The 27,158-nt window shown below is 41.5% G+C and overlaps 1 protein-coding gene across 8 annotated transcripts in view; it reads right to left on the bottom strand.

Moving 5' to 3' along the window:
• MEGF11 (multiple EGF like domains 11) overlaps positions 1–27,158 on the bottom strand; it is a 263,692-nt gene that overhangs the window by 67,600 nt on the left and 168,934 nt on the right. For all 8 annotated transcript variants that reach the window (XR_008203908.1, XM_052672468.1, XM_052672472.1 and 5 more), the window contains exons 7-11: positions 22,328–22,574; positions 20,887–21,007; positions 16,340–16,476; positions 10,597–10,809; positions 3,706–3,880 (exon numbers count right to left, since the gene is read on the bottom strand). Coding sequence is in view for 7 of the 8 variants with exons in the window: in XM_052672468.1 (XP_052528428.1) it covers positions 3,706–3,880; positions 10,597–10,809; positions 16,340–16,476; positions 20,887–21,007; positions 22,328–22,574 (893 nt within the window). In the remaining variant the exon portion in view is untranslated. The remainder of the gene's footprint in view (positions 1–3,705; positions 3,881–10,596; positions 10,810–16,339; positions 16,477–20,886; positions 21,008–22,327; positions 22,575–27,158) is intronic.

The following is a 27,158-nucleotide window of genomic DNA, read 5'->3' as shown; positions in this document are numbered from 1 at the left end:
GTCAGGATTCCTGTGGTCTCCTGTCATTCTTAATTCATACTCTCTGGCCTTCTTCAACACATTTATTGAATTACGGGAATAAAATTCAATGAATCAAAAACAAAAGAAGAGAGGACAGGCCAAATCCTGATTTCTTTTGCATTCTTACAGTACAACAGAACTCAGCGGACTTGTAAAAGAGCATCTGAGATCGGAATTTGGAAGGAGGGGGATGTGCAAGTTAGCGTTACTCCTCTCACCGCCCCCATAATTGCATCCCAGGAATTTATTGCAAGGAGTGACTGTTTGCATGTGGGAGAGAGGATCCAATTTCCACCTGTCCAGAATTTCCCTCTCTGCTTTTTAAGGGTAATCTTTGAGTTGTCCCTGTGCGTGCTTCATCAGATTCCTTTTTGCCACAACTGAGACGGCAGCAGAATGGCTTTTCAAAACCACTTTTCAGAAAAGCATTACTGGCAATTCATCACACGAGTACTAAGAGGAAATCCTCAAATGTTTAAAAAATACAAGTTTCAGGGAAGTGCTCTATTGGCCCTATTGGTATTCTTGGCATGATGATTCCCTGCAATCATATTAATTAAACAGACACAACCCCTTAACCTCCTGGTACAAGTGAGATGCAGTAAGCACAGTCTTTACAGCAGCATGGGCTCTTTTGCCAGGGCATAAGGGGAGTAGCTCCGGGTGTGCTCTAGGATTTTGGGAAAGATTTTGTTGCATCTCCTTTGTTCCTGTTATCTTAGTTTCATTGTCATGTAGGCTGCCTCCAAGAACTATGTTTTTTTGGCTGAAATAGTGGAAATCACTCTAATTTCTCAGTTTCTTCTTCAGACAAAACTACATGTGGTGTCTGAAGTTAAAATACTGCACTTCCCCAGTGTGATAGTACACCCAGTTCCACAGTTACAACAGTACGATTCCCTCATTTGAGCATAGTCTCATACAAATAACCTGTACAGACACCCAGTAACACCTTTACACCAGTGTAGTTTGTTTCTGGAGCTAGGTATGTACAAGTTTGGATGGCGAGTCTGACCCAACATATTCATTCTAAAAAAAAAAGAAGACATAAAAGGTTTTGAGATTCTATCCAAAACTGCAAGCTCACCAATACTTAGCTTTGGCATTTGAATTTTTGGAAATGTCAAAGCTAATAAATAATGTATTATTTTCTGAGCTACAATGTACTTTTTCATTTTAAAACTTGAATCTGCTTAGCTTCCAAAAAATTAGGTGCTCAGCACACGTACATTTCAACCTATGGGATGGCTGCCTTTTCACTTAATACATTTAATAAAGGTGACCAGATGCTTTGTGTTTTTCATGGCTTGTTCTGCATCCCAACAAAATGTCCCTGTTTTGGCTGTGATCGCAGATGATTCATTCTGAAACCCAGCCCAGCTGCCCTGACACAACGGAGGCAGGGCACTGTTAAAAGACAAGCCATCTGTGCAAGACAAGTGGGCTGGAGGAGTGCTTTGTCAGGAGGCGACTGTAATTTCTTGGTCACTGTCTTTTCTAGCCATCCAGTAACCCCGAAGTCCTATGGGTCCAATCCCTATGCCTTTGCAATTCTATTTTGCAGTTGCATCCTACATTCCATTATGCCCTCTTCTTTCTCTCTTAGTAAAAAACACATCACCCTGCTCGACTATATAAGCTCCCGTGTTTCTATGAAATGTAAGATGCTGATCTCACTATATGCTTTCCAAACATATGTCAAGATTTCTGACCCTGTAGCTGCATCGGCCAAGCTTCCTGCTTTAAAAAGCAAGAGGGACTCATTTAGGGCTTTTCTGAATAATTAGCTCGGCCCAGTTCTGCATTAGCATCACTCTATTGTCAGTGCTGCCAGAAGAGACATCCTGCATTCAAGAACAGACACTGCATTTGCTTGCAGGCTAGCTGAATTCAAGGGCAAAATTCTACCCGCAGGCAGAGCTCCCCACTGCCTCAGCAAGAGGCAGGGATACATACTTGAAGGCAAAGCCCAGTCTTGAGCATGGTACTTCAAGCTGGAGTGGGTGCTGACCCACGGCACCTTTCTCACCCTCCCTGTGCCAGTCAGCAGTGCTGATGCCTTTCCCTGCCCACGCAGCACAGCAGTGCAGCACAACATGGCCGTTGCAGGGCAGGAAGGAAAGGTTCCTGTCAACTCTTCTTTACAGCCTGTGTTCCCTAGCATTTGAAAGAACTATTGCAACTCAAGTCATCTGGCATGCATACAAATGACAAATATGCTTCAGAGGCAATAAATTAGCAATTTCAAGGCTTTACTTCCCCTCATGGACTAATTGCCAGAGATTATAGTATATTACGAGAGAGCAATGATACTAATGCCTAAATATGCTTCAGTGATTATAGAGCTATCCTCAATAACCAAGCTGTTTAAATGTCAATGCAAGAAAGCTCTTTATTATGAGATTAAATATTATTTTGAAGCAATGCAATAGGAATCTCCTTCCCAGGCTTCACAGCTGCAATAACACTGTCTTGGAACTATATATATTGGACAAACAGTGGGTTTTTTAACATGCATACAGTAAAGGGTCCCAAAATATTCTTGTGCTGCATACTTGAACAGCATTCCTGATAAGAAAGAGGATATTGGTACCATTTGATTTTACATTTGTTACTTACATGCTTCTGCCTTCATCCATTTCTCTATATTAATACCTGTGTGTACCACTGGTGTGCAGACAAGATAAATTCTTGTTTCTATCAGTATAAACAAGTGGGGAATTAAACCTCAAAGCTCTTTTATTCCTCTTTTTTTTTTTTTTTTTTTTTTTTTGTATTTAAACAGTACTGCTGTCTTGCACACTTTTTACAGTCCTAGCCCTCATGTCTAAATAAGTCTATTTATACCCAACCTGAGAGAACCCCTGGAAACTGGATGGAATCTCCAATATTCAGATTCAGATTTTGACATGGAGCAAAGAACAAAAGTGACTCTAAGCCATAACTCATATAAAAGTAAGGACATAAAATAGAGAAAGACAGCTTCTAGCAAAGCTGTGGCAGAATATCTCCTGAAAATAACTTTTTCCTTTTGGAAGCGTTGCTTCTTAAAGATAACCAGCAGATCTGCTCCATGGCCTGTTCCTGAAGTAAAGTGAAAGAAGTACTTTGCATGTGAACTTAGAGTTGAGTTTCCTTCTGTTGTTTCATCGTGGCTGATTTCTTCAGCCATTTTATATCTCATCTATAAAATATAATGGTTGTTTACCACAGAGTGTCTGAGGTTCGTTCTGATGCTCAGGTAAAAGACACCTGCCATATATATTCAGAAAAGACATAAATTGCTCTATCATTTGTAACATAAAAAAAATCTTCATCTATTAAAATCACAGTGTGACTGACAAGGAACATGCTGAAAGGCCAAGAGAATTCTTTTTCTGCTCTTCTAAGCAGACAATAATCTGACATCTTTTTTGTTACATCTTGACTTAGAATGTAAGATAGGAAATGATGTATTTATGCTTACAACAGTAACGAACTTACAATGCTGATGTTAAATAAATAACCAGCAGTAGAATGTTGACACTGCTCAAAGGAGAATTGTGTGGACTTACAACGGAAAGGGGAAAAGCAACCTGTGTTTTGCTGCTTTTTGAGAAAATATTATTTGAAATGAGATTAAAATCTTCTTTACTTTTCTGCGGCGCCTTACGCCATGCCCCATGACCCCCAGCTCCCACTCACCATGTATCCTGGTGCACACGTGCACTTCCCAGTGATGCTGTCGCAATCTGCACCATTCTCACATGAGCAGGCCAGCTGGCAGCCTTCGCCATGGTACCCAGGGGGACAGGTCTCATTGCAGTACAGTCCAGCCCAGCCAGCTTTGCAGCTACATTCTCCAGACAATGGGTGGCAACTAATGAAGACAAGCAGACATTAGTGAGATGTGAATGCGGAAGAAAAAAATAAAGTCTATGAACTGTAGGGACATCTCAGTAGAACATTTCAGGTGCAACGCCAGCAAGAGTTTCACCAAGAGCAGAACAAACCTGAGAACTGCTCAGGATGGTAAACACAAGCAGCCATACAAATCAGGCAATGCAGCCACGGAATATGGAGCCAAGTACCAGTCTGCTGGGTCACCTCCAAACACCTGGGACCTGTCCCTGCACCCATTACATTTATGTTTTTGTTCTCAGATCAGCGTGACTTGGGTTACTGACATGAACCACATCACAATTAAGCCCTGTGTATGCCATGCTATTTGCGTGAAATACGCTCAGTTAAAGATGTTCACAAAACTTTACAGGAGGGAGAAGTAGAAAGGAAAGTGCTTGGAAGGGAAACGTGTCCTTTGGAAAAATACTTTTGCAGGGAATATTCAGCTATAGTGAACTGAACTGATCACTAACTGAGCCTGAGCAAGAATTTATTCAGGGCAGGAGTCAACAGGAGCCCTGAGACTAAACTTCAGCTGTGCAGGGAAAAGAGTCAGGTTCCTTTGTACGGTGAATAATGAGCATTGCTGCCCACCATGAATCCTCTGGCTTTCATTTCTATTCAGACAATTCCACACTTGTGACAGCTCATAGAGAGAGAAGTAGAAACAAAATTCACGACCATAAGACCAAGCAATGCTTGGTCCCAGTGAAGACATCTTTGGAGGTGAAATCTTGGAATAATTATTCCTTCTGCTACGAAACACTACTCACAATTTTCTCTTCTGCAAACAAAAAGAGCATCTCCCAGGTTCACTTAGGGTACTAACTTTCCCCTGCAGCAGGAAGGGGAGGCTGGAGAAGTGCTGGTGTGGGGATGTGGCTGTGTCTGGGCTGTGGGAAGGGGGAGCAGGGGCTGGGGAGGTGAGGCAGTTGATGAGAAGGTGGGAAAAAAGAGGAGAGGATAGAGAGGGATCTGATCTTTGGCAAAGCAACACATATTGTGGGAGTGCAAGGCTTCACTGAGAGCTCAGAATGCCCCAGGGGTTGCTGCACTTCAAGACTGCACTTCAATAGTGCTGTCTGGCCCTCGGTGTGAGATGAGAAATAATACTGCCACAAGCCAGGTTTTTTTCTATCGTTCTAAGAACAAGAAAGGAGAGAGTTCTGCAAAGTGGTACCTCTCTATGGACCTACCTCCTGCTTTTCTGCTTCACAGAACCTGTTTATTTTCCTTTATGATTATTTATTGCTATAGTTTAGTATTGCGAACATGACTAAATAGGTTTCTTTACACCTATAAAATTAATATCCTTTATGTTAATTTTCAAGGCAGCCTCATCAAATGTAATTTTCAAGAATGTTTCTGGCTATTACTGGTACGAGAGGTTAGTCACATACTGTTGCAGCTAAGAATGATCAAATTTTGTGAGTGTCATGTGTTCCATCATAAATGGTGTTTGACTGAGTAATTAAAACAATTCATCAGCTTAACAAACTACTATCCATGAAATTCTTCTGACAAAGCAGTCCCTGAAATTATGGTTGTTCACACAGCACCTCTTAACATTTAGATGAAAATAATAAAAGCTCTTCTTTTCCCCTCTGTGTCTATTAATCATCACCTAGTAGGAGGAGAAGCTGAACATTAAAGAAATGTTTTAGGGTGAATTTTTTTTCTTTGTTTTCACTACTATTGCATGTATCATATGGTTCCACGAGAACTGCAGCTGTTTGCTAAATTAAATCTTTCAAATGTAATATATGACCGTGGCAGTTTGAATCAGTCTATAACAATTCAATTGAAAATGCTATGCTCAGTAAGAATTTCTACTCCCAGCCTGCTTTCTTCATCCAAATGGACAGCTTTTTTTGCATGGGATGCAGGCTATTTATTAAGAACTAACAATCATCCAAACATGCACTAGAATAATCAGCGTGAACCAAAGAGACTTTGCAGAAGAATCTGTGGGAAAAACGGGCATGGACTCCATAACAAGCTCCAGTAGAAGATCACGTTGTGCCCTTTCCATGCCACCTTCTATTTCCTCATTAGGTGATGAGCTAGGAAAACCCCACTGTGTTTGTGCGTTCCTGCACTCGTGTAATCTTCCCCTCAAAGAAAGGACGGTTTTACCATCTGACAATTAAAGTGCCCAGATGCAGTGCTAACTTGAAGATAGCTGCAATTTAGTTGCTTAACCAAAATTCAGAAGACAGCTGTTCTATTCCTGACTCTGCCAGTGAATCTTGGCCATGTAATTCTGTATTTCATCTTTTCCATCTGTAAAATGACGCCTTTCTTCCTTTGGAAATCCTTTTAAGATCTGCAGTTGAAGTCACTAGATAGTAAGTTTTTATTACTGTTTTTAATATTCTGGTACGTGTGAATTATTCCATTAGTTAAAGTTAGCAGAGTTATGCACCAAATATGATGCAAAATAGTGTATGAACATATATATGCATGAGTTAGGAATGTTTCTCTCCTACCATATGGGTATTCTGTAAACTTACATTCTGTGTTGTAACTACGTACCCAAACACATAACCATAGGTAGGAAATTGATCTGTTATCCATCCAAACATCTATACATCCAGCCTAGCCAGTGAACTAAAAGTTAGCTGCACTGAAATCAATGTTAATGGTAAAGTAGTGTAAGCAAAGAATAGGACATAGAATTAGAAATGTGATTTGTGTAATTCCTCCCTTCCTGTTCTGACCGTACCTCTCCAGGTCCACAAAACATTTTGTCAGGACAGAAGGTGGCATATGTAAGGTCCATGCCACCAATGAACTGACATTAAAATACACACCTCTTAATGGATGGGCTGGGGCTTTTGGAAGGACCCCAAAAAGCAAACATACTAACATCTGCTTTCCAACTGCTGTGAGCAGAAAAGAAACCTTAATCTTGAAAGAGCCTGGCAATATTACACATTAGTATTTTGCATTGAATCTTAACAATTTTTATTTCTTCAAATCTCTTGGATAACAGTAAGGAGTAGTGTAGAAAGCCTAGAATGAGTGCAAGCAGCCAAGTGTTTCTCTGGCAGTGGGCCAAGCAGAGGTGGAAACTGGAAGCTGTCCACAACACACAACATGAGAAGGAAGTTGTTCCATGGCTGTTGCTGCAGATCAGAAGCTAACCATACGTTCCCTGGCTTTTGAGTCGCATTTGCAGTAACAAAAGATTATTATTTTTTATATTCACTAGCTGAACTGAAAAGCAGAAAGTCATTTTTGACCTTTGAATTTTTTTAAACATCTAATTTTGAGGAAACCAGTTTCCTTTCACTCCAGGGAATTTAACTTTCTTAAGGCAAATTGGGAAAAGAAACACTTCAGACAGTACAGTCTGTTCCAAATCCTGCATTTGCTTTCCACACATCTCTCAGTCAAAACAACTTCTTCCCAGTGAATTTCTCAATTTTTAGTTTACACACTAGCAGAAGTAATTTCATCTAAATAAATAGCTGTAATAACCCTTACTTAAGAGCATTTTCTCTCTTTTGGTGTCTACACTGCATTCTGTCTCCCTTACAAACTCCCTCTTGCTTTTAAAGAAGCCAGAGTGAGTCTCTCAATTCAGCACATTTACAGAGCCAACCTCATTCCAGTGCGTTCTTACTTTGGGGGCAGAACTTGTTACTTCCAAATTTTCCAATATTTAGATAATAATCAGACTGGATGATCAGGTTGGTCTCTTCAGATATTAAAATAGATAGATCTGTGAAAATAGGAAAGCTGATAATGTCCTTCTTAACATTCCTCTCCAACCTGCTCCTCAAAGGCCCCAGAACTTACTGTTCCAGCTCTGCAATAACCACATCAGCTGAGTCAAAACCACTGACAGACAAAAAGCAAGTTTCCCTCACCTTTCAAAGGTTTATAAAATCATCCCACACTCTTAGGTATCTCAACAAGCAGCATTTAAACAACAGTTTAAATGGATAAATAGATGGCTGTCAGGAAATGAATCACTTTGGAACACAAAAATTCAGGGGAGGAGGAGGCTGGGAAGAAAAGTGTTCTGTATGGGACAGGTTAAGCAATCAGTAAAAGATGCGTTCAGAATATGAAGTGCCTTTAGAGAAGGTCATACTCCATCAACTCTGACACTCCTCAGCTCAGAAATTGACAGTGCTCTGAGGAGCTCACTGAAAAGTGGAAAGCTGAAGTACCACGAATGAATGAAAGAACATTTAGAGATCTACAGATTCCTGATATCTCTTTGTTCCATAACAGCAGTGATAAGATGCAGGAAAAAGGGAGATTTTATCAATGGAGAGACTAGACTCATTTATTAAGGGAATAGAGATAAAATCTTAGCAGAGGATGCTGCAAGTGAAGCTGATGAACACATGATGGGACAGAAAGCATAAAAAGTATCTAACAGACAGCAGCCAGGCACAGATCAGGCACGTGGCATGTAGGAATAATCATATATTGAGAAAAGAGCTGGGAAAGGACTCAATGTCCCACCTGCCTGAATCCTCTTATCCTTCTGATCTCACCTTCCTTCACAGCCAGATGGTGCCAGACTGCTCCTTCAAGGAGACCTTCTGGCAAACCCCCAGAGCAGCTCCCAGGCACTCCTCTGGTCAACCCAGGATGAACCTCAAACCCACAGCCTTCCCTGCTTAAGAGACTCTTAACGAATTGAGCAGTTAGCTGAGAAACAGACACCAAGGTCATCCTTGGCCATGGCCTGCAGTCCTTCACTCTGGGAAAAGAGGCACACACACAGGCTTCTGCAGGCTATGAGAGGAGGGGTGAAGACACACAGTGTCAGCTATCATCTGGAAGCATATTCTTACCCTACAGTACACAAGTAAAAGCTTTCAGTGAGGAGGGTTTGCAGTGTAATTACTGCAGGTCAATGTGGTGCACGCTGGCAGAGCAGTGTAACATACAGGAGTTTAGAACTTAGCTCTCTTTTCTGGAGTCATCTCCTACCCTCAGCACAACATAACACTAACCTTTTGTGTCTAATGCTCAGCTCGTGCCTCAGGGATATTATTTTTTGCAATGGTATCATGATGCACAGAATGCTCTGATGTGATAGAAGCCTGTTGTCTAGAGCTCCCTTTGAGGTGTCAAACACTTTGCATCCTTGCTGTCAAACCCAATAGAGCTGGCAGCTATCTTTCTGTAGAGGACTTGTATGATCAGAATCACAAGGCTTTTAAGCAATCCATTGTGAGCTCCAACATTCAGTGAAGCAAAGCCTCCCTGCTCACAGTCGAAGTTGAATTCACAAGAAAGATCACCTGTTTATTTCTAAGACAGAGTCAAACAGAGTCTATCTCAAGCACACAAACAGATTTACCTGAAGTGTTTGTGTGTGAGTGTGTGTGTGTGTGCACACAAATTAGGCAGTTTTTCTTGCATACATAATTGAGGAGGGTGTTTATACTTTAGTAAGCTACAAGATTGCAAAGTAGGTTTGTTATCATCAGCAAGTCAGTCAGGTCTCCAGCCAGCAGGTTTAAAATTGAAGAATGTCCATATCAAGGGCGTATTTGCTTGGGCATCACTTATCCCATCCTGCTCCAAAACCAACACAAGCCTGGATTGGCTGTGAATGCTTAACAGTACTGGAATGTAACAAGAGGAAATCAGGTGGGAGCTGAGGGGCCCAGCATCCTGCTGACATGGGAAGGACAGGTGGGCCCTCCAGGCCATCAGAAAAGCTCATGGCAGCTGCTGTTTGTGTCCAGGCTCCCTTTGCTGTACGTGAGAAACCTCCAAATGGCAATTCCAACAGTCAGTAAGCAAGGGGATACAAAAGGTAGCAAACAGGATAACAAAGAAAAGCCTTAAATTCTTCCTTTTTCAAGGTTCAGAAGTTATTGAAGCCTGCAAAGGGAACATAAATTCAATCTATCTCATGTTAGGTGCTCGAGTCTCTTTGTGGCTCTTAATAATGAGAACCTCAAGAATCACATCCTACAAAACAAACAAATAAAAAAACCAACAACTACAGAGGGAATAAAACACTGAGACTTGACCTTCTAAGTGAGGCTTACTCCATTTTAGGTACATTTCACTGATATTTTTCTTTCTGAACATTTCACACGTACACAAAGTGAATGAGGAACAAAACCAGGCACCCATGAGGAGAGAGGAGATGTCTATTTTGACAATCTCAGCTTCGTTACAGTTCCACAGACTGACTTGGTGATACTGATTTCAGTCTATTTATACATTGTCCTCAAGTGTTTTCAACAAGGTAATTTGCCACAAGACATGAAATGAAGCAAATCAGGCTTCATTTTGAAAGTCCTCTTGCTGTCTATAGATTTAACATGAAAAAAGAGATGGATTTGAGTGGATTTATGTATTTATATATTGATGGATTTGAGCATATTTATATATTTTGAACTTCAGGGGGACATTATCCATATTATTCTTCAATGCTCCAAAGACCGCAGCTACAGGATAAATCCACATTTCCCACTGTCTCAGATTTTGTAAAACCTTTTTAAATAGTTAATGCTCAATAGCTGGCTGGACTGAAGCTTATGGTTCCAAACCTGAGGTCATTTAAATCAGAAGTTGTAAAGCAGAGAAATTGTATATGTTCTTAATTAAATCTACAGAGAAAAGGCTGTGGGTATAGAGGGATGATTTTTTTCCCTAGTGCTTTTATTTGAGCAGTCTTTGTACCAGTATATAATATGATGTGCTTACCTGAGGGTGTTGGTAATATTGCAAGGGCATCTCTTGTTGCACTTGAGGCCATAAAACCCTTCTGGACACATTCTTTCTTGACAGTGAATCCCTTTAAATCCTGGGTCACACATACATGCTCCATTCACATGGTAACACTTTGCACCGTTTTGGCAGTCACATCTTTGTGTGCACTGAAAACCAAATGTCCCAATTGGACACTCTTCTTGACACCTGCAATGAAACACATGAGACAGGACGTAAACAAACGCTGAAGTCTACTCTGCTTACGACATTTACATGAGAATGTTTTTGTTAGTGAATTAAATATAAAACCACTGCTCTTTTATTTAAGTAATACACTGTAAACTGGAATCACTGGGTGGTATGATATCTTGAGCACGTAAAGAGCTATTAACAGAAAGTGGGTTCATCTCTGTCCAATTACATACTGCAAAATTTGCATTTGTTAATATTACCTGAGTTAACAAAGTGCATTCTTGTTTCTTGGACCTCAGTATTTTCCATGCCTAGACCATAACAAATTCATAGAATCATAGAATCATAGAATCACCAAGGTTGGAAAAGACCTAAAAGATCATCCAGTCCAACCGTTCACCTATTCCCAATAGCTCCCACTAAACCATGTCCCTCAACACAACATCCAGCCTTTCCTTGAACACCCCCAGGGTCGGTGACTCCACCACCTCCCTGGGCATCCATTCCAGTGCCTGACCACCCTTTCTGAAAAGTAATACTTCCTCATGTCCAGCCTGAATCTCCTCTGCCATAGCTTGAAATTCATATAGACTAAGACACTTTCTGAAAGAAAACATGACTTAATCCTTTCTGTTCACCAGAGAAGATTTTAAAATCTGTCATTCCTCCTAGAGTGGCAATGAAGTCCAAAAGGAAATGTGGTCTATTGAGCAATATTAACAAAATGTAGTCCAAGCAAAGGAGTGCTTTGCTTTCCTCTTCTGTGCTGCCATTGCACCTGCTTAACAGTAACCAGGAGAAAACATACTCCTTCGTCTTTTGTCTGTATACTGAGCAACTCCAAATTTGCTTTTCATCTCTTACTCCAGGGACACTCAGTATAAAATCTCCAGACAAATCACTTTCACACTCCTTAGCATCGCAGCTCCTCCAAAATTGCCATCATTTTAAAAATCTGATAGAGAAGAAATCTGCAAATACACAGATTGTTTTAAATTACACCTTCCATGTACTGTTTTCTGCTGTTTCCCAACTGGAGACATTGTGAATTCTGCAAGAAAATCTCTTTCATTGTTCTACAGTTTAAGCGATCATAATATTTCATCCTTTAAAAAGCTCAGCTGAAGTCCTAAAGGAAGCTACTGATTCTCTGCTTGACATAATTCAGAGGTTTCAGAAACTTGCAATGAGTCAGGACTACCGTTTACATGATCCACCGTGAAATACAGATACGCCTTTTCAGTTAATAAAAAAAGAAAAAGAAGTCCAGAAAAGCCCAATTCCCTTATCGCGTGGATGCCAGGTATTGGAAATTGCCTATCAGCATTAATTTAATCCTAAGCATTGATTAAAGTGTGTACAGCAAACTCAGTGGATAGAGGCAATTGTTAAATGCCTTTCTGCAGGTCATTTCACAGCTGGCAGGTGAGAGTTAATATAATGATCAGTAATAAAAGATTAATGCATGATGCAAGCCAGGCAAAACTGCAATAAACACAGTCAGTATATAAGGAGAGAATTACTACTGCAGCTTCAGATTACTACATTTTGCTAAAAATAAATGAACAAAGCCAAAGGCTGAGCTGGTGATTTAATTGCAGCAAGCATCAACACAGTTGCTGGTTACACAATCCAGGTTCAGGAGTTCATCTGAGACCCACAGAGAGGAGCCTGTGGCAAACAGGAAGGGAGAGAGCCCAGTGCTGGCTGCTGGCCCTGCTGCTCTCAGGGCAGTTCAGCTGCAAAGGAAACAACCAGCAAAGAATGGGTAACCTCAGGACTGGAACACTTACAGCAAGTGAAATGCAATGAAGAACGTATTAACATGCCTTATGCCTCCATTGCTGTGCACAGCTCTACCAGTTAGCAGGAGAGCACTGTACTCAACGGGATGAATACGTAGTCAATAGTGCACTATATCATTCTATATTTATAGCAGATGAAGCATTACCTAGCAGGGAGAAAAGCATCTGGAAATGAAATATTGACAACCTAATCCATTTACATAATTAGCCTTTTTCTACTAGCAATTTAACCAACTTATTTATTTGGAGATCAAGCAGCTACTGCTAATGAATTTTATACAAAGAATACTAATAACATCTCCTCTGGAACATAAGAATAATCACAGCAGGAATTAGCTTTCTACTTGAACATCCTTCCTTTGCAACATATCAATCTAATGTGTCCATAGCACCATTAACAACCAGATACATTGTTCAATTAAATTACAAAATGAGCTGCTAAGCTCTAGTTATGTTTCTTGTTTAATTTACGTTGGTTTCTGGCTATCTGGGGAGATTTGTATTATAATATCCACTGAACTTTAATACGTACTATAATTATTTGGGTTTGGATAGGATAATATGGCTGTCACCTGTAGAATTAATGGAAGCAATTTTACAAAATATTAAACATAAGACAGCTTGCTAACAGATGAACTTAGTATATGTACCTACATTTTTTTTAGATAATTCCTTTTTGCTGAATAATGCTGTTAAATTTTTAAGGTTCTGTTTGTTTTCATAACAGTGATCACATTTACGTAGCACAGACAAAGATTAAAAGCAATCCAAAAAACACTAGCCTGCAAACCACTGTTCTGTTTATAAAAGACACAGATACAAACACAACAACAAAAGAATAAGTTTGCTCATGCTGTTGTAACAAATGTGGCATTCATTCTGTTAAGACTCACTCTTTAAGCTCTATGGCAGTTCACAAAACAAAGCTAAAACAGTATGTTCACTTTTCCAGTCAGCCATTCAATTCCCCATCCCCAGCTTCTAACTGTGCTTTGCTATTATCCCTTTCCAGTTTGCAAAGCACACATTTGCATGACACGTTCTGTCATTTCAGCACAGAGCTGCCTGCAGTTATTAATAGTGATGGCAATTTATAAGATATTTAGTGTGTTGCCTCTTCCTGGAAAATAGGTGGGGAATAAAGTGTTGCAATTACACTTACACAGACCTTTATGACCATTGCATCGCCACAAATATTTATCCAACTACAAGTTATTATCTCCTGCACAAGACGAACCACGATTTTGTACAGTACTCACTGCCAATTAGAGAGGATAATAGTAGATAGAGTGTTTACCTTTTTATTGTGGTTATTCACAAAATCTGTTATTACTAAGAAATATTTTTCCAGGGCCACGCAGAATTTCAAAGAAAACATTATTTTGTTGTGCAGTGGCATTCTCCTGCTGCACTTGCAATTATGCTGTGACACTGCAATGGTTACATGAGACCCAGAAAATAAAAGAGACTGTAAACTCAAATGCTGCTGACTAATCCATCCCATTGTCCGTGCCGTGCAAGCACACAACTCAGGAAAGCAATCTAGATTTCTTTAAGACTGTGCCTGATCCTGCCTCTCTGAAATCAATGGGCAATCTCCCATCTGCAGGCTGCAGCTGCCAGCAAGGCATGTGCACACACACCTGCTCACAACAGCCCTTACAGGCAATGGGCTGTCACAACCCAAGTGATTGCAATGGGCCCAACGTTCACTTCCCTGAATAAAGGCTGAGACAAACATGCCTCAGGCTCCCAAGAACCCAATGGTGGTGATTTCTAGGTTAATGTCAGCTTCACCAGCTCTCAGGACTGTCTTTGCTTTACTTCCCTCTGCTCTCACTTGTTTTTCCATATGGAAAGATAGCAGCAGAAATGGAACCTGCATTTCTGCACTCTGACTTCTCCCTTCACTCCATCTTTTACTCTCCTGCTCCAGAAGAGGGCAGGTGAGCTACTTCTAAAGGTTTTGCTTGGGTACAGGTTCCCTGGGACAGCTTCTTGCCTTGGCTTCAGCTGGTCATGCTTTATTTTCTGCCTCCCTGCTTTGCTCTGTTTTACCAAGGCACACCTCTCCAGAGTCCTAACATCTACCACTATTCTCCAAGCCCAGATCTGAAGAGCCCACTCGCCCTTTGCTCAAAATGGTTCCTGGCAGTTCTGCCCTGTAGTGCCTCCTCTACCCCTTCGCTTCCTGAGACTCCTCCTCCAGGCCCTCTCTAAGAAAGATGTACTATAAGAACTTCTGCTTTTGGCAAGAGACAGAACTGTGTCTTCTGCTGTCTTTTTGCCATCTCTTTCCCCAGTGGTCCTTTGTCTGCTCTTTTTGCTGGAGTACATCTAAGTGTTGCAGAAAGTATGGCAATTCCATCACTGCTGTTTCCCCATGCCACACTCCTGTAACAGAGCCAGCTCTTCTGCTGCATGTCCTCCCTCGTGGCTGGAGGCTATATTGGCAGCTGAGCAAAGAAGCTGGCTCAGCTACAGGCTGCTGGCTGGAGGCTCCTGACAGCTCTAATGCTGTCGATTCACCTATGGCCAAAAATCAATCTAGGTCTGCAGCAACCAGATGAGGAGACCTCCAGCCAGAGAGCCAGAACTGAGGAACTGAGGATGGCTTGTGACTGAAGTGTGATCAGCAGTGGAAGTGTTCAGGCTGTACAGCTGCTTCTTCAAGTGGAATTATCTCCAAAAGTTGAGAAAGCTTTGGTTAGTCATACACAGTGCTCTCACAGTATATCCCAGGGATCTTGAAATCACTTCACTCTCCAGAGCCCCTTACCAATTCCCATTGTCAATAAAATGGATACAAGGAGCATCCACATTTGCTGGGACAGAATGTGGCCTTCTGAACCACAGAGCATATTGAAGGCTGGTCTGTTTGTTTGCTGTAAAGACCTGCTGATTATGCAGTGAGGCAAGAAATAAGAAATTCCTGTTCTTTGCTGCATAGAAGTATCATTTTAGCAAATATCAGCATAGCAGTACTAGCTCATTCTAGCTAGTAACAGAAAGGAAGATACAGGACAAAGGGCTTTAGCATAGGAAACATTAGTGGGCTGTGCCCAGGGTCTCTGTCACCCCAGTGACACAGTTCAATCCCAAGTGAAAGCTGCATGTGAAAGCTTGCTCAGCTACAATTTCCTCACTACCATTAGCCCTACTGGCAGGATTAGCTGGAGGGCTAAGCCAATGCATGTCAAGATCCCACCTTGACTTTGCTGTGTAGTCATTTTGCTAAACCTGTGACACCTCTGAAAAGCAACATTATCATCTTAGACTGATTTGTGGGTGAAGCCATTCGTTTTTAAATGTTGAGGATTTATCACCCTTTGTTGGTGCCTGAGATGGATCAGTGCTGCAGCAGCGTAGAGGGGCTGATGGAAACATTAAACTGCTGCATTGCTTACTCTTGAGGATATTAATTTGTATAAATATAGTTCATTTACATATCTTGTAAACATGTAAAGCTCTCTATTAAATTTATCACTGTAAATATCTAAATTAAATTTAATCCATTAAATTTTAAAAGTTACATTAAAAAAACAGTGAATGGAAAGCATTGCCAATAAAAGGTAATAACATTGCCACATTTATAATACTTGAATTGCTGCAGAAGGATGAACCTAATAGCAGCAACAGGAACATAACACTGTTTTTTCAAGAGTAAGATTGCTCTAGCAGAGATACAAATATTGCCAATTCTTGGTTAAAAGTAAAGGCTTTGAGGGTTTGATTCTTACCTGTCTCCAATATAGCCAGGTGTACAAATGCATTTTCCTGTCACGGGATCACAGTGTCCTCCGTTGTGGCAGGGACAGTCCTGGCTGCAATTAATTCCAAATGTCCCAGGAGGACATGGCTGTGCACACACCAACCCCTGGTAAGTTTGCAGAAAGAGCAGTATTTTTAGTCAACAGTCACAGTGTAATGAACTCCAATACAAAGGGTGGATATTTATTGTTCTTCTTGCTACATCTAAGTGCACTGAAGATATTTTTTTCTGTTTAAGACGGCCTAAGACAGTCTCAGCTGCTGAAATAACTGTCTGTCTGCCCTACTTCCAGAGGGATTCTCCTCCCCACTGTACAGTCACTGACAGTCCCCCTCCTTGGATTTCCACTGCACACTGTGCTTGGGGCATCAGGATATACCATGCCCTTTGAATAAAGACAGGGCTTCTTAGGAAAGGCCAAAGACAACCAGAGAAGGCTACAAAGCTGCATATGGGCTGGTGATTTTAGGTGAAATAGAGTCTGAGAAGATGCTGGACCTGCTCTGGGTGTCTCAAAGTGACTGTTTGGGAGGAGGGGGATTGCTGGAGAGGCTGCACCGAAAGTAAAGACAAGACAGTCAGTCACTCTTTGTGCACTCTGGCACTGCTCATCAGGAAAAGCAATCAGGGCAGGCCTTTCTCCAGCTGGTTGTTCCCAACACAAAGAATGCTTTCCATGGGTATTGCCTTTGTAGCCCTTGTCTGCCAAATTCAGCCGGTTTTCCCCCAGGTATCACACAACACCCCCTGCCAAGTGTCAAGGTCTCGCAAGGATTTCCTTATAGACTTTCTTAGAAGTTGAATGAATTTTTTTGTTTGTTTGTTTTTTTGCTTTTTTTTTTTTTTTTTTTGTACTTTAATGCAAGCAAACATAAAATCTGAGGCTGGCATCCAGCTAAGTAATTTCAGCCAAAACAATTCTGGCAGTGCAGGATCTGAGGACTGGGCCCTCTAATGGAAAACTTTTGGCCACTGTAGCAAATAGAGTTGCTGCCAGTGCTGTGCACAGTGCAAAGCATTGGACAGAAATGTTTTTTCTCCCCCTGTTATTCTGTTTTAATCTCCCAGAAGTCTTATTTCCCTAACCAAGCCTCAGGGGCTCTGAGTTTTGAAAAGAAACTCATATTAGACAAAACCCATACAAAATATAATACAGGAGCATTAATGGCTGCTGTCAGTCCTTGGGCTCTCCCTCAGCACAGTCTGGAAAGTTTAGCAATATCAACAGCCCCAAAGTGGATAGGCTACTCTTCAGTGCAGTCATTAAGTAGATGCTTCAAGCCTTTCTCAGCCAGTGATAGGTGGCTACTTGGCTGTAAAACAGACAGGTTGGCCTCAGTTCAAGAACACTCAGATTACAGTGTTAAAAACTTGGTGTCTCCGGGCTTAAGTAATACACACCACTATATATCTGAAAATGTAAGCATCCATTTATCTTGATAATAAATACTTTCCCTCTTCACATCTCAAACGGAACAGGATTTCTATCAACAAATGATGAGAAAGCAATACTCTTTGATGCATTCCCTTGGAGCCCAGAGAATCTTTAGGCATACTTTTTGCATTAATATGTACTAAGGGAATCCAAAGCATCCCTCTCTGGAGGATCAAATGTCAGACCAATATTTCCTGCTGCTTATACATCTAATCCACAAACTTCACCCCATCAGCAGCTTTTTTTAAGGCCCCGATCACATCAACTTTTGCTTTTGACATTGCATGCTGTATTATTACAATTTTTGCAGCACAGGTAAGAATTTTTCAGATCTCCTGTCTCTTCTTCACCCCTCTGCTCCATGTTAAAAATCCATGACAGAAAGAAAACAGGCATAGTCACTTCATTAAGTACAGTTGTGAATGGGAAAGAAGCAATTAGCAGAATATGTTATACATGGCAACACGATGCAGAGCTTTGAGAATGGGACCTGGGATCAAACAGGGTGTGTTGCTGGTGATAAATGTTTTGTCATGCAAGGAAAGATTGCTGCCTCCCTGAGCGTGGAAATCTAGTCCTTCAAAAGTGCTTCCAAGAAGCATTGTAAAAACCTGTATTTTATTTCCCTCCCCACTTCCTGAGAGTGCTTGCAGGATTTAATACTGCAAATGAGAAACACGTATAGAATTAAGGTTGTAAATAGTTGATGAGGCCCTAAAGCAGCCACTCACTAACTCCTAGCCCCCAAAATATGCATAAGTGGAAAAACTCCATCGTTGTAGTGTGCAAGAAGCCACATTTCGTTGACTCATTCACCACCACTCTCTTGGTAAGAAACCCATGAGACAACGAAATCTTGTGGGACACAGTTGGCATAACTTGCTATGCTTCTAGGAGAGTCTGCACTGGGTGGGAGAAATCAGGAGGAAAGGAATATTACCAGTAATGAAAGAACCAGGCTTTGAAGATGGCAGACCCGAGGAAGAACCTAAGAGCCCCAGAACTTCATCCTGTTCACTGCCTACCTTTCCATATCCCATAGCCAACCAAGTCCCTAAGGGAACTGAGCTGCTGTTAATAAATCTACCTGAGGAAAGGATAATAGCCACAGCTCTTCCAGCAGCAATAAAATCCAAGTGGATTTGCACTTCTATAAATCCAGAGAGAATTCTCTACTTCCAATATGATGGTATATTCAATACATACATGCATTCTCAAGCCTGAAAATCAGCAAGTAAAATTCCGGATGTCAAAGACTATCGATGGTGTGAAGTAAAGTGAATGTTCCCATCTCTCGCTCATTTACAGCCCACTTGTGTCTCACTTCACAAATCGTTCCAACCAACAAGAGTTAAAACTGTAGCATGAAAAAATATTTTTCTCTCTCTGCGTACTGAATTACCAACTTTTCATTAAAACCCTGGAGAGACACTTTATACTTAAAATCTCAACATTTACAAGCTGAGTGCTTTTACTTATAATTTCAGCTTCTTCCCCCAGAATACTTGATCTCTCTTTTCAATTTTCAGTTAGACTTGTTTCAGACATCAATTGTTAACTCTGGGGTTTCTCTGGGGACCGAGCAGCCAACAAAACAGTTTTCAGGAAAGTCTCTCTTGGACACTAAAAATGCAGAGGAGAAACTCCAAGCTGCAAGGAACGGGTAAAAACTGGCCCAGAATACACGACCACTTTTGTTGTACAGCCCCAGTGCTGTGGTTCTTCTTTAGGATCTATGTTGCATAGACATCTAAAAACTTCCTGCTCTATTCTGACATTCTCTAATCTCTTCAGTGATTTTGTAAATTTGCAAAAGTCTAAAAATAAAAAGAGAGAGATAATTCCTGATAAAATACAAGTGAGGAAGAGTACAGAAAAATAGCTCTGATCCTCAAAAATATTGGCATGCAGCTGACAAGGGAGGCAGAAAAATTTACCCTAAAATGACATTTTAATGTAAATCACTTTAGTAATTAGTCCTTAGACAAACAGCTAGAGTGGGCTGACTGGCCCCCAAAATATTTGGTTTGCTTACCTACTGCATTAGCTCCAATACCCTAGGAAAGAAACTCCACCAAATGCCAATTCAGGGCAAGGTGCCATTGTCTTTATTTAGTTTCTGAAAAGTTCTAACTATTTTGTTATTTGAAATGCTTCTTGAGAAGCTAAATGGAGGCACGTTTGCTGTACTAATCTAAAGGAACATAAACATCTCTCAGTCCACAGACATTTTAATGGGTATAAGGCCCATAACAGAAGCTACAGTTATATGATGACATCAGGATCTTCCTTGTATTAAAATAAAAAGCCACAGTACTTGCATGCATTAAAATCCAGCAAGATTGCCAAGAAACTAATTGTCCGGTATGGGAAAAATGCCAGGAGACTTAGCACAGCTAAATGGTATGTAGGCCTGTGAGACTTGGCAAACCCCGAGAGAGTTAATTATCACATTATTGATAAAGTTAAGGACTTTTAAAATGTTTGGCCTTGCTTTCTTGACATGGAGGATTAAAGGTTAGGGTAATTTGCTCTCTCCAGGGTAACCTCTGATGCAAGCAAATCTACTGCAATCAAAGGAAATTTTGCCTGAGTAAGGACTGGATGCTGAACTGGTCTTTGTCTCCCTGCGTACATTCCTTCTGCTTTAAAGACACCCTGAGCCACTGCATTCTCCTTGACTTCTCTCTCTCCCTTTCTCCTGAAAGGGAAACCATACGGTGCTTTTGACAATGCTGAGATGGGCTTTGAGCCTTCTGTTCCATGTGACCCATGTGAGGGCAGTGTCTAACAGTGCAGGGATAATTCAAAGAACTGCAGAGGCCATTTTTTCTCTCTTCTTCTCCCACGCAGAAGAATAGTTTTAATTTGGTTGTTTAACTCTTTTGAAGTAGCTACTAAACAAAGGCTGGTGGCCTAAATGCTGTGCACACAGAACAAAGGAGGCTCCAGTTTCAGAACTGTGGGATCCTCGTGGCAAGAAATAGAATATATATACCATAAGCACGAAGGGTGGGCATCTGCTGAGACAGGAAGCAATTTACTCCCCGTTCCAAGCTCTAAGTGAAGAACTGCCATACCGTCCATCCAGCAGGACAGGAGCACTCCCCAGTGATGTGGTGGCAGACCCCTCCGTTCTGGCATGGGCAGCGCAACTCACACTGAGCTCCGTGGCTCCCGGGGGGACAGCGCTCTTCACAGCTTTGTGAGAGAGGAGAAACAAGAACCAAAGGGGTGATGTGAGAACACACAGTTACATTTGGGAAGAAGAGGAAAATCCACAACACGGGTCATAATGAGAGTGAAACTTGAGTAAGCCTCAGCTAGCACTGCCAATTAGCCATTATTCCCATTATTTCTGCTGGGGTTGTTTATGTGCCATGGATCCAGTGCTGTAAGGCTGATGCATGTGTGCAATCTTTATGCATACACCAAATTCCACCTATTTCAAAAAGACAACTCTCATATCTCTGACAGTACTCTACGTTTTTCTAATATGTGGCTGTTCTCTGATGAGGATGTTCATGCAAGTACTTACTGCTGAGAACGGACATACTAATGTCAATGGGACCAGTCCTAATAGTACGTGTAACATTTAGCAGTGAGTGCTTCCAGGACTGAGGTCATAAGGCTATGATGAAATCAGGTACTAAATAAAATATTCAAAAAGTATATAACTTATTTATGAGGTTTAATATTGCCTTTATTTTTTACTTCCTTCACGCAGGCCAACAACTGTTATTAGACTGCAGAAATATTAAGTCACCTGTAATAGATCTCCAGTCAAATTCAGCGAGTAAATCATCTTTTCCCTTTAAATAATTTTGAAAAGCGTAATTACTTCTGAAACTACTCAAAGATCTCTAATGAGTACTGATGTTACACTGTGGGCAATTTTAAACAAGGAACTATTTCTTGCTGTCCTAAAATTAATATGCAGATTTTGTGAATCCTACTGGTAAACTTTGTGTGGTATTTGGGGATTTAGCTACATGATTCTCGTTAAAGTTAATAGGAATCACACCGCTAAATCCCTCCTCACTACACTAAAAATTTACCCCCTAGATAGTAAGCTCATATAGTTACCAGTAGTGCTTCCTCTGCTAGATAGAAAGCCAAATAAACTGGGGATGGTAAGTCCCATTTGATACTGCTCTGGATTGCTAACAAGTAGAAAAGCTCAAATGCTTAAAAAAACTGAACTGTAATTTGGGTTGTACTCACACACTGAAATTAGGAGCAACTACTGCTGTTGTACCTACAGTTGCTGGGAAATGTCATGGCGTTTTAAGTTCATTTTAGCAGTAAGTTTTATTTTGGTATGCAGACAGGTATAATTAGCAGCAAATAACACATATTTCCTTTATTTAGCCTCTCTGAAATTCTGTTATCTGACTTCTGCAAAGGAAAGTGCATAATATAAAGACCGTGCAAATTCTGCTATTTGCTCATTGCATTCATAGCAGCCAAAGCAAAGCCATTAAACAACGCAGGGTAAAGCAGACCCTTCACTGAACTTACAACACCCCCGTGTATCCAGGAGCGCAGTGACATTCTCCCGTCTCGTGGTCGCAGGTCGCTCCGTTGTGACACTGGCACTGGAACTGGCAGCCCTTGCCGTAGCTCCCGGGCTCGCAGAGCTCCTCGCAGCGCCAGCCCTGGTACCCATCTGCACAGACACAGGCACCTGTGATGGGGTTGCAGAGGGCCTCGTTCTGGCACTGGCACCGGTTGCTGCAGTGGGGTCCCCAGTGATCGCTATCGCAACCTGTAAAACATGGAGCAGGACGGTAGGTGTGTGGCACAACCACCCCGCTGCAGCCGAGCGCCCTTGGCAAGTGGGCAAAGAGACGTTAACAGAAAGCAACATCTTTCTAAAGAGCCCTCAAACCTTCTAAACCCAACCCCTGAACCAGCAATGCACTTCAGCATGCAAGGAGACAGCAGCATCAGTTATACACCTAGATTTGAGGACTTGTTTAACACCTTTATAGGATCAGAACTTAAATCTTTTAATATCCTGTTTCTTAGTGCCCTTAGATAGCTGGAAGGAATGAATTTATAGTGGAATTAGATGCAGAGGATCACATCCTGACTACAGTGCAGTCAACGGCAGGTAGAACTGCCAAGCAAAACCTGTAGATTTAATAATGTCATCAAATATTGTTTCTTTGCTCTGTTCCCTTGAGATAATAAATATCATCTAAAGAAGGATATCTCCTTTGATGGTGTTGGGTTTCGTTTTCTCCTGGAGTAAAGAGATAGCAGGGCAGAAAACAACACTGGAGTCAGAATTTCTTAACCCAGACTAAGGGATGAAGATATGGAGTGTGTACACCAGGTAATTCGGGTGCCATTAACAGCGTGTACCAGCACTACAGAAGGGCTCCCAAGGCTATAGCAATTGACATGGAGGGCAGATTCTCTACAGAGCGCATTAAGGCACAGTGAGAACCATTCACACAGCAATCCTGCCTGATCATATCCAAGATGAGAGGGAAATCAGAGTACAGAAGCAGCTTGATCTTGATTTGCTATAGAAACAGTAATCAGCACCTGCAAAAAACGTGTAATATTTATGCATATATAGCTCTAACCAAACAGCCAGGGGTTAAAGCTTCCTCCATAAGTGGTCAGGAAAAAAACAAGGTTTTCTTTTCGAGTCTTACAGTGGTGCCTGCTGCTCAGAATGCAGCTACTGGCAGAACTGCTTCTAAAGACTCAGTTACAGACCACGCTCCCAGTACAGCTGGGAACCAGAGCTGGCTTCAATTATATTGGCAGAAACTCTTCTGCCAGTGTAAAATCCTCTGCCATGCAGGAAATGAGTGTGTAATCCCATCGACATAGCTGTCTTCACAAACTCTTTTACTTGCAAACATGTAAACTAATCCCCAGGTGACACACTGCTTCTTGGAGCTGGATGGCCATTTCTGGACTTAGCAATGCAAATACAAACACCATACAGGCCAGAAGCTCATGTCTGAGAAATTTCAGAGCCCCTTTCTTCCACAGCATGTACTTATAAACCCACAGTGGACAACGGTATTTCTCAGTTAATTCTGGCAAGCTTTTTGTCCTTATTCTTCTTGAGAAGTCAGCCATTGGTCAGTCTGAAGATACTTAGCAGAAAAGGAATAGGAGATTCCACTCAACTAGCACTGCTGATCATCAATTCACAAGTTTGTGCTTCCTGAGCAACAACGTCAAAGACCAAAGTAAACCCACGAAGAGACAATCGCAGAGCTTCCAGGAGGACCCGCGGGGGTTTGTAGATGCATGTGGCTTTGTGTCCTGCTGAAAGCAGTGTGTGCAGCATGCTTCTGTACACAGCCCTGCGAGGCAGTTCACTCCTTTGCCTCATTTCTCCCACTGCCAGGGATGATAGTTTCTCCCTAACACCACTGGGAGCCAAGCAAACAAAATCTTACTCTTTAAAAGTCTTAAATTATTACCGTGAATCTGTGAAAGAGGCGATCTGTCTTTATTTCCCACAGACACTTGGTAAGACTCTGTAAGCCCTCTGGGGCAGGAAGCAAATCTGCTGGAGCTGATGGGGTTTCCCTGCAATTTCCACTCCAGAAATACAGATCTGTTTTCTGCAGAACTTGAAAATCAAGGGATGCAGCTCTGCACCTCCACAAAGGGCAAGCACCTGGGGCTTACAAGCGTGGGCAGCTTCCCTTAGACTGGGGAAGCGAAGTGCAGGAATCAAAGCTGACCCTTCCTGATCCAGGGACGTGATGCTCCCCTCACCTCAGCCAGCCATAGAGCCCTGACAGGCAGCTGCTCTGGGCTGACATAACTCCAAGGGCAATTAACTGGCATAACACAAACAATAACTCTCATTAGAAGACGTGTGCTATTTCTTTGTCTTCCATACTGCAGATAAATACTCCAACAATCAGACTTGTCTGCTTGGTTTGTGTTTTTCACTTTGAAAGGAAGTGAAATGGTTTGTAAGATGGGAAAAATATTTCCCAGCATCAGCTCAAGCATCTCATTTAGCTTTTACAGTGTCTGCCACAAACACAACTCCATTTTTAAGCCATTTCTTTGAACACTTATTTACTATTTATTTTGGTCACATGCTTGCTTTCTTCCTGCACCAAATTTCATTCCATGATCTAAGCAAGAGGAAGAACAAAATGTTCCAAGAAAGAGCAGAAGTTCCTCTAACTGGTTGTAAAATCTTAAAAAAAAATCAAAAACAAACTAACACACAAACAAACAAACAAAAAAACCAACAAATCTGGATAACAGAAGAAGCCTGCAATGACCAGAAAACTAGCTGACAAACAGCATTTCCAAAGGCTTCTAAGTACAAGGCATCAGTGAGCACACGTTGCACCATTCAGTATGTTTAGCCCAAAGTAGCTAGCCAAAATGTTTTAATTATCTGTGAAATAAAACAGCTTGGCATACCAGATAGCTTCTAAGAATGTGAATTTCATGGGGATTTATTAGTGAGAGAACATAAAATGAGGATTAAAGTACTTCTGAGTGCTCATGGAAGACACAGAAAAAAACAGAACTAAAAGAAGGGGCTTTTACTGTGTCACATTTACAATGCCTGATACTGCTAGACTCCTTTTTATGTTCCTAAAACTGCAAGCACACTTTGACTGCAGCTCTCTGAACAGTTAAAAACCCAAACCATAGCACTGGTGTACAACCAGGGCTAACATCCCATTTTCTCTCTAGTGATGGGATCATATCAACGCAGTGATGGGTTGCCCCTTCTAGATTTAAGTCTTTACCTCAGATGATAAAGATTTTCTGCTTTAGCTGTCAGTTCAAGCCCTGTGCAGGTCACAATGAGCAAGGCTATTTCATGCAGTATCACTTAATCTACTGCTGATTAATTGCAAAAGGAAATGAGTGAATTTCATTGGCACAGTACTAATGTAAAATTTGTGATAATGAAATATCACGTACACTTGACTTTACACTGCACTATCCTAACATGAAAATAAGATCTTTGTTGTTCAAAGTTTATTAATTCTTGTTTGTTTTTGCGCTTTTCCTTCCCTCAAGCCTCATTCTGCTGTGACAGAATGTGGGATTGCAAGTAAGTTTTTTACCTGTGGGATTTCACTGGGGCATTATGTGATATTTTTTCTGTGCTAACACATAGATCTGCACCGTGGTAAATAACCTTTGAACCATTCCAAAGATACAGACACAGAGCTGATCAGCTCAATCTGAGTACTTCTTCTTAGGAGTAGTTCCACTGAGCTCAAGAGGACCATGAGACTACTCAAGTGTGTAACTAGCCGTGGGACTGAGGTCTAGTGGTTCCATCTAGAAAATCTAAAAACAAAAGAAACCAAAGACTTCAGTACTTGGGACATATTTTTGCAATGTACATCAATATGGTAAATCCTAGCTGGAGTGGGATGATGATTCCAGCTCCTGAGATACTGGGCCAAGTATTCGCAGTGCCATGGCAGCCATCGTCAGCACCATCTCTCCTGTGCACGCATACAAGCCAAGCCCAGCACAGTGTAATCATACCCTTGTTGATAGCCTCTCTGTGCTACCATAATAGAGATAAATAATAATAGCAACAACATGAGAACAGAACACTGATTAAAGCTTACACAAGAGCTACGCTGTAAATGCATACGCCATTAAAAACGTCAAAATGATACAGAGACTTTAACTATACCATCAATAAGAAAAGCAACCTGAGAGTGGTGATGCCAGGAAGGTACAAATGCTCCCTTTAGACCCCATGTGTGTTTGTCAATACCAAGAGAGATGAATCTGGAATAGCCAGCGCTCTCCTGGGAAGCGCTGCATTAAAGGAAGCTGCCACATTTCAGGTCACGTGCTAACAGTGCCTGGCAAACGTGCCAACTTATTCACTTATTCTCCTCCAAAAATATGACTGGAGATTAATTGCCACCAATAAAAATGAAAATAACTCTGTAAAGGATGATGCTCGATGCCTAAGCGTAATTACTGCTGTCTGCATTAGGCAGTGTGACAGGTGAAAGATTCATCCCTCCAAGGAAAGGTTGCTCAATACAGCACAAAGTGTTTTCCTCCTCTCCACATCTCTGCCCCCACCCCAGAGCCTCAGTGTGTGCTGGAGCGAGGGCTCATTGCAGGAGGTGCTGCATGTGTGCTGCTGCAATTGTGCACGTCGTCCAGTCACCAGCTTGGTCCTGTAAAATACACAGGGAGGACACACTGGATGTGCTGCGCCCCTCCTAACTGACTGCACTCCCCTCCGGGAATGATTAGTGAATTAATTGCTGCACTCTGGGTCTGTCTGGTCTGTCTGCTGCATGACATTTAGGGCAGCAATGGAAGTTGGACATAGATGAAGCAAACACATGAGTTT

This window comes from Tympanuchus pallidicinctus, unplaced genomic scaffold (assembly GCF_026119805.1).
Source record: "Tympanuchus pallidicinctus isolate F22 unplaced genomic scaffold, pur_lepc_1.0 scaffold12, whole genome shotgun sequence".
Lineage (NCBI taxonomy): Eukaryota > Metazoa > Chordata > Aves > Galliformes > Phasianidae > Tympanuchus > Tympanuchus pallidicinctus.
The sequence above is the reverse complement of the archived record's forward strand: the minus strand, read 5'-3'. Positions and strand labels throughout refer to the sequence as shown.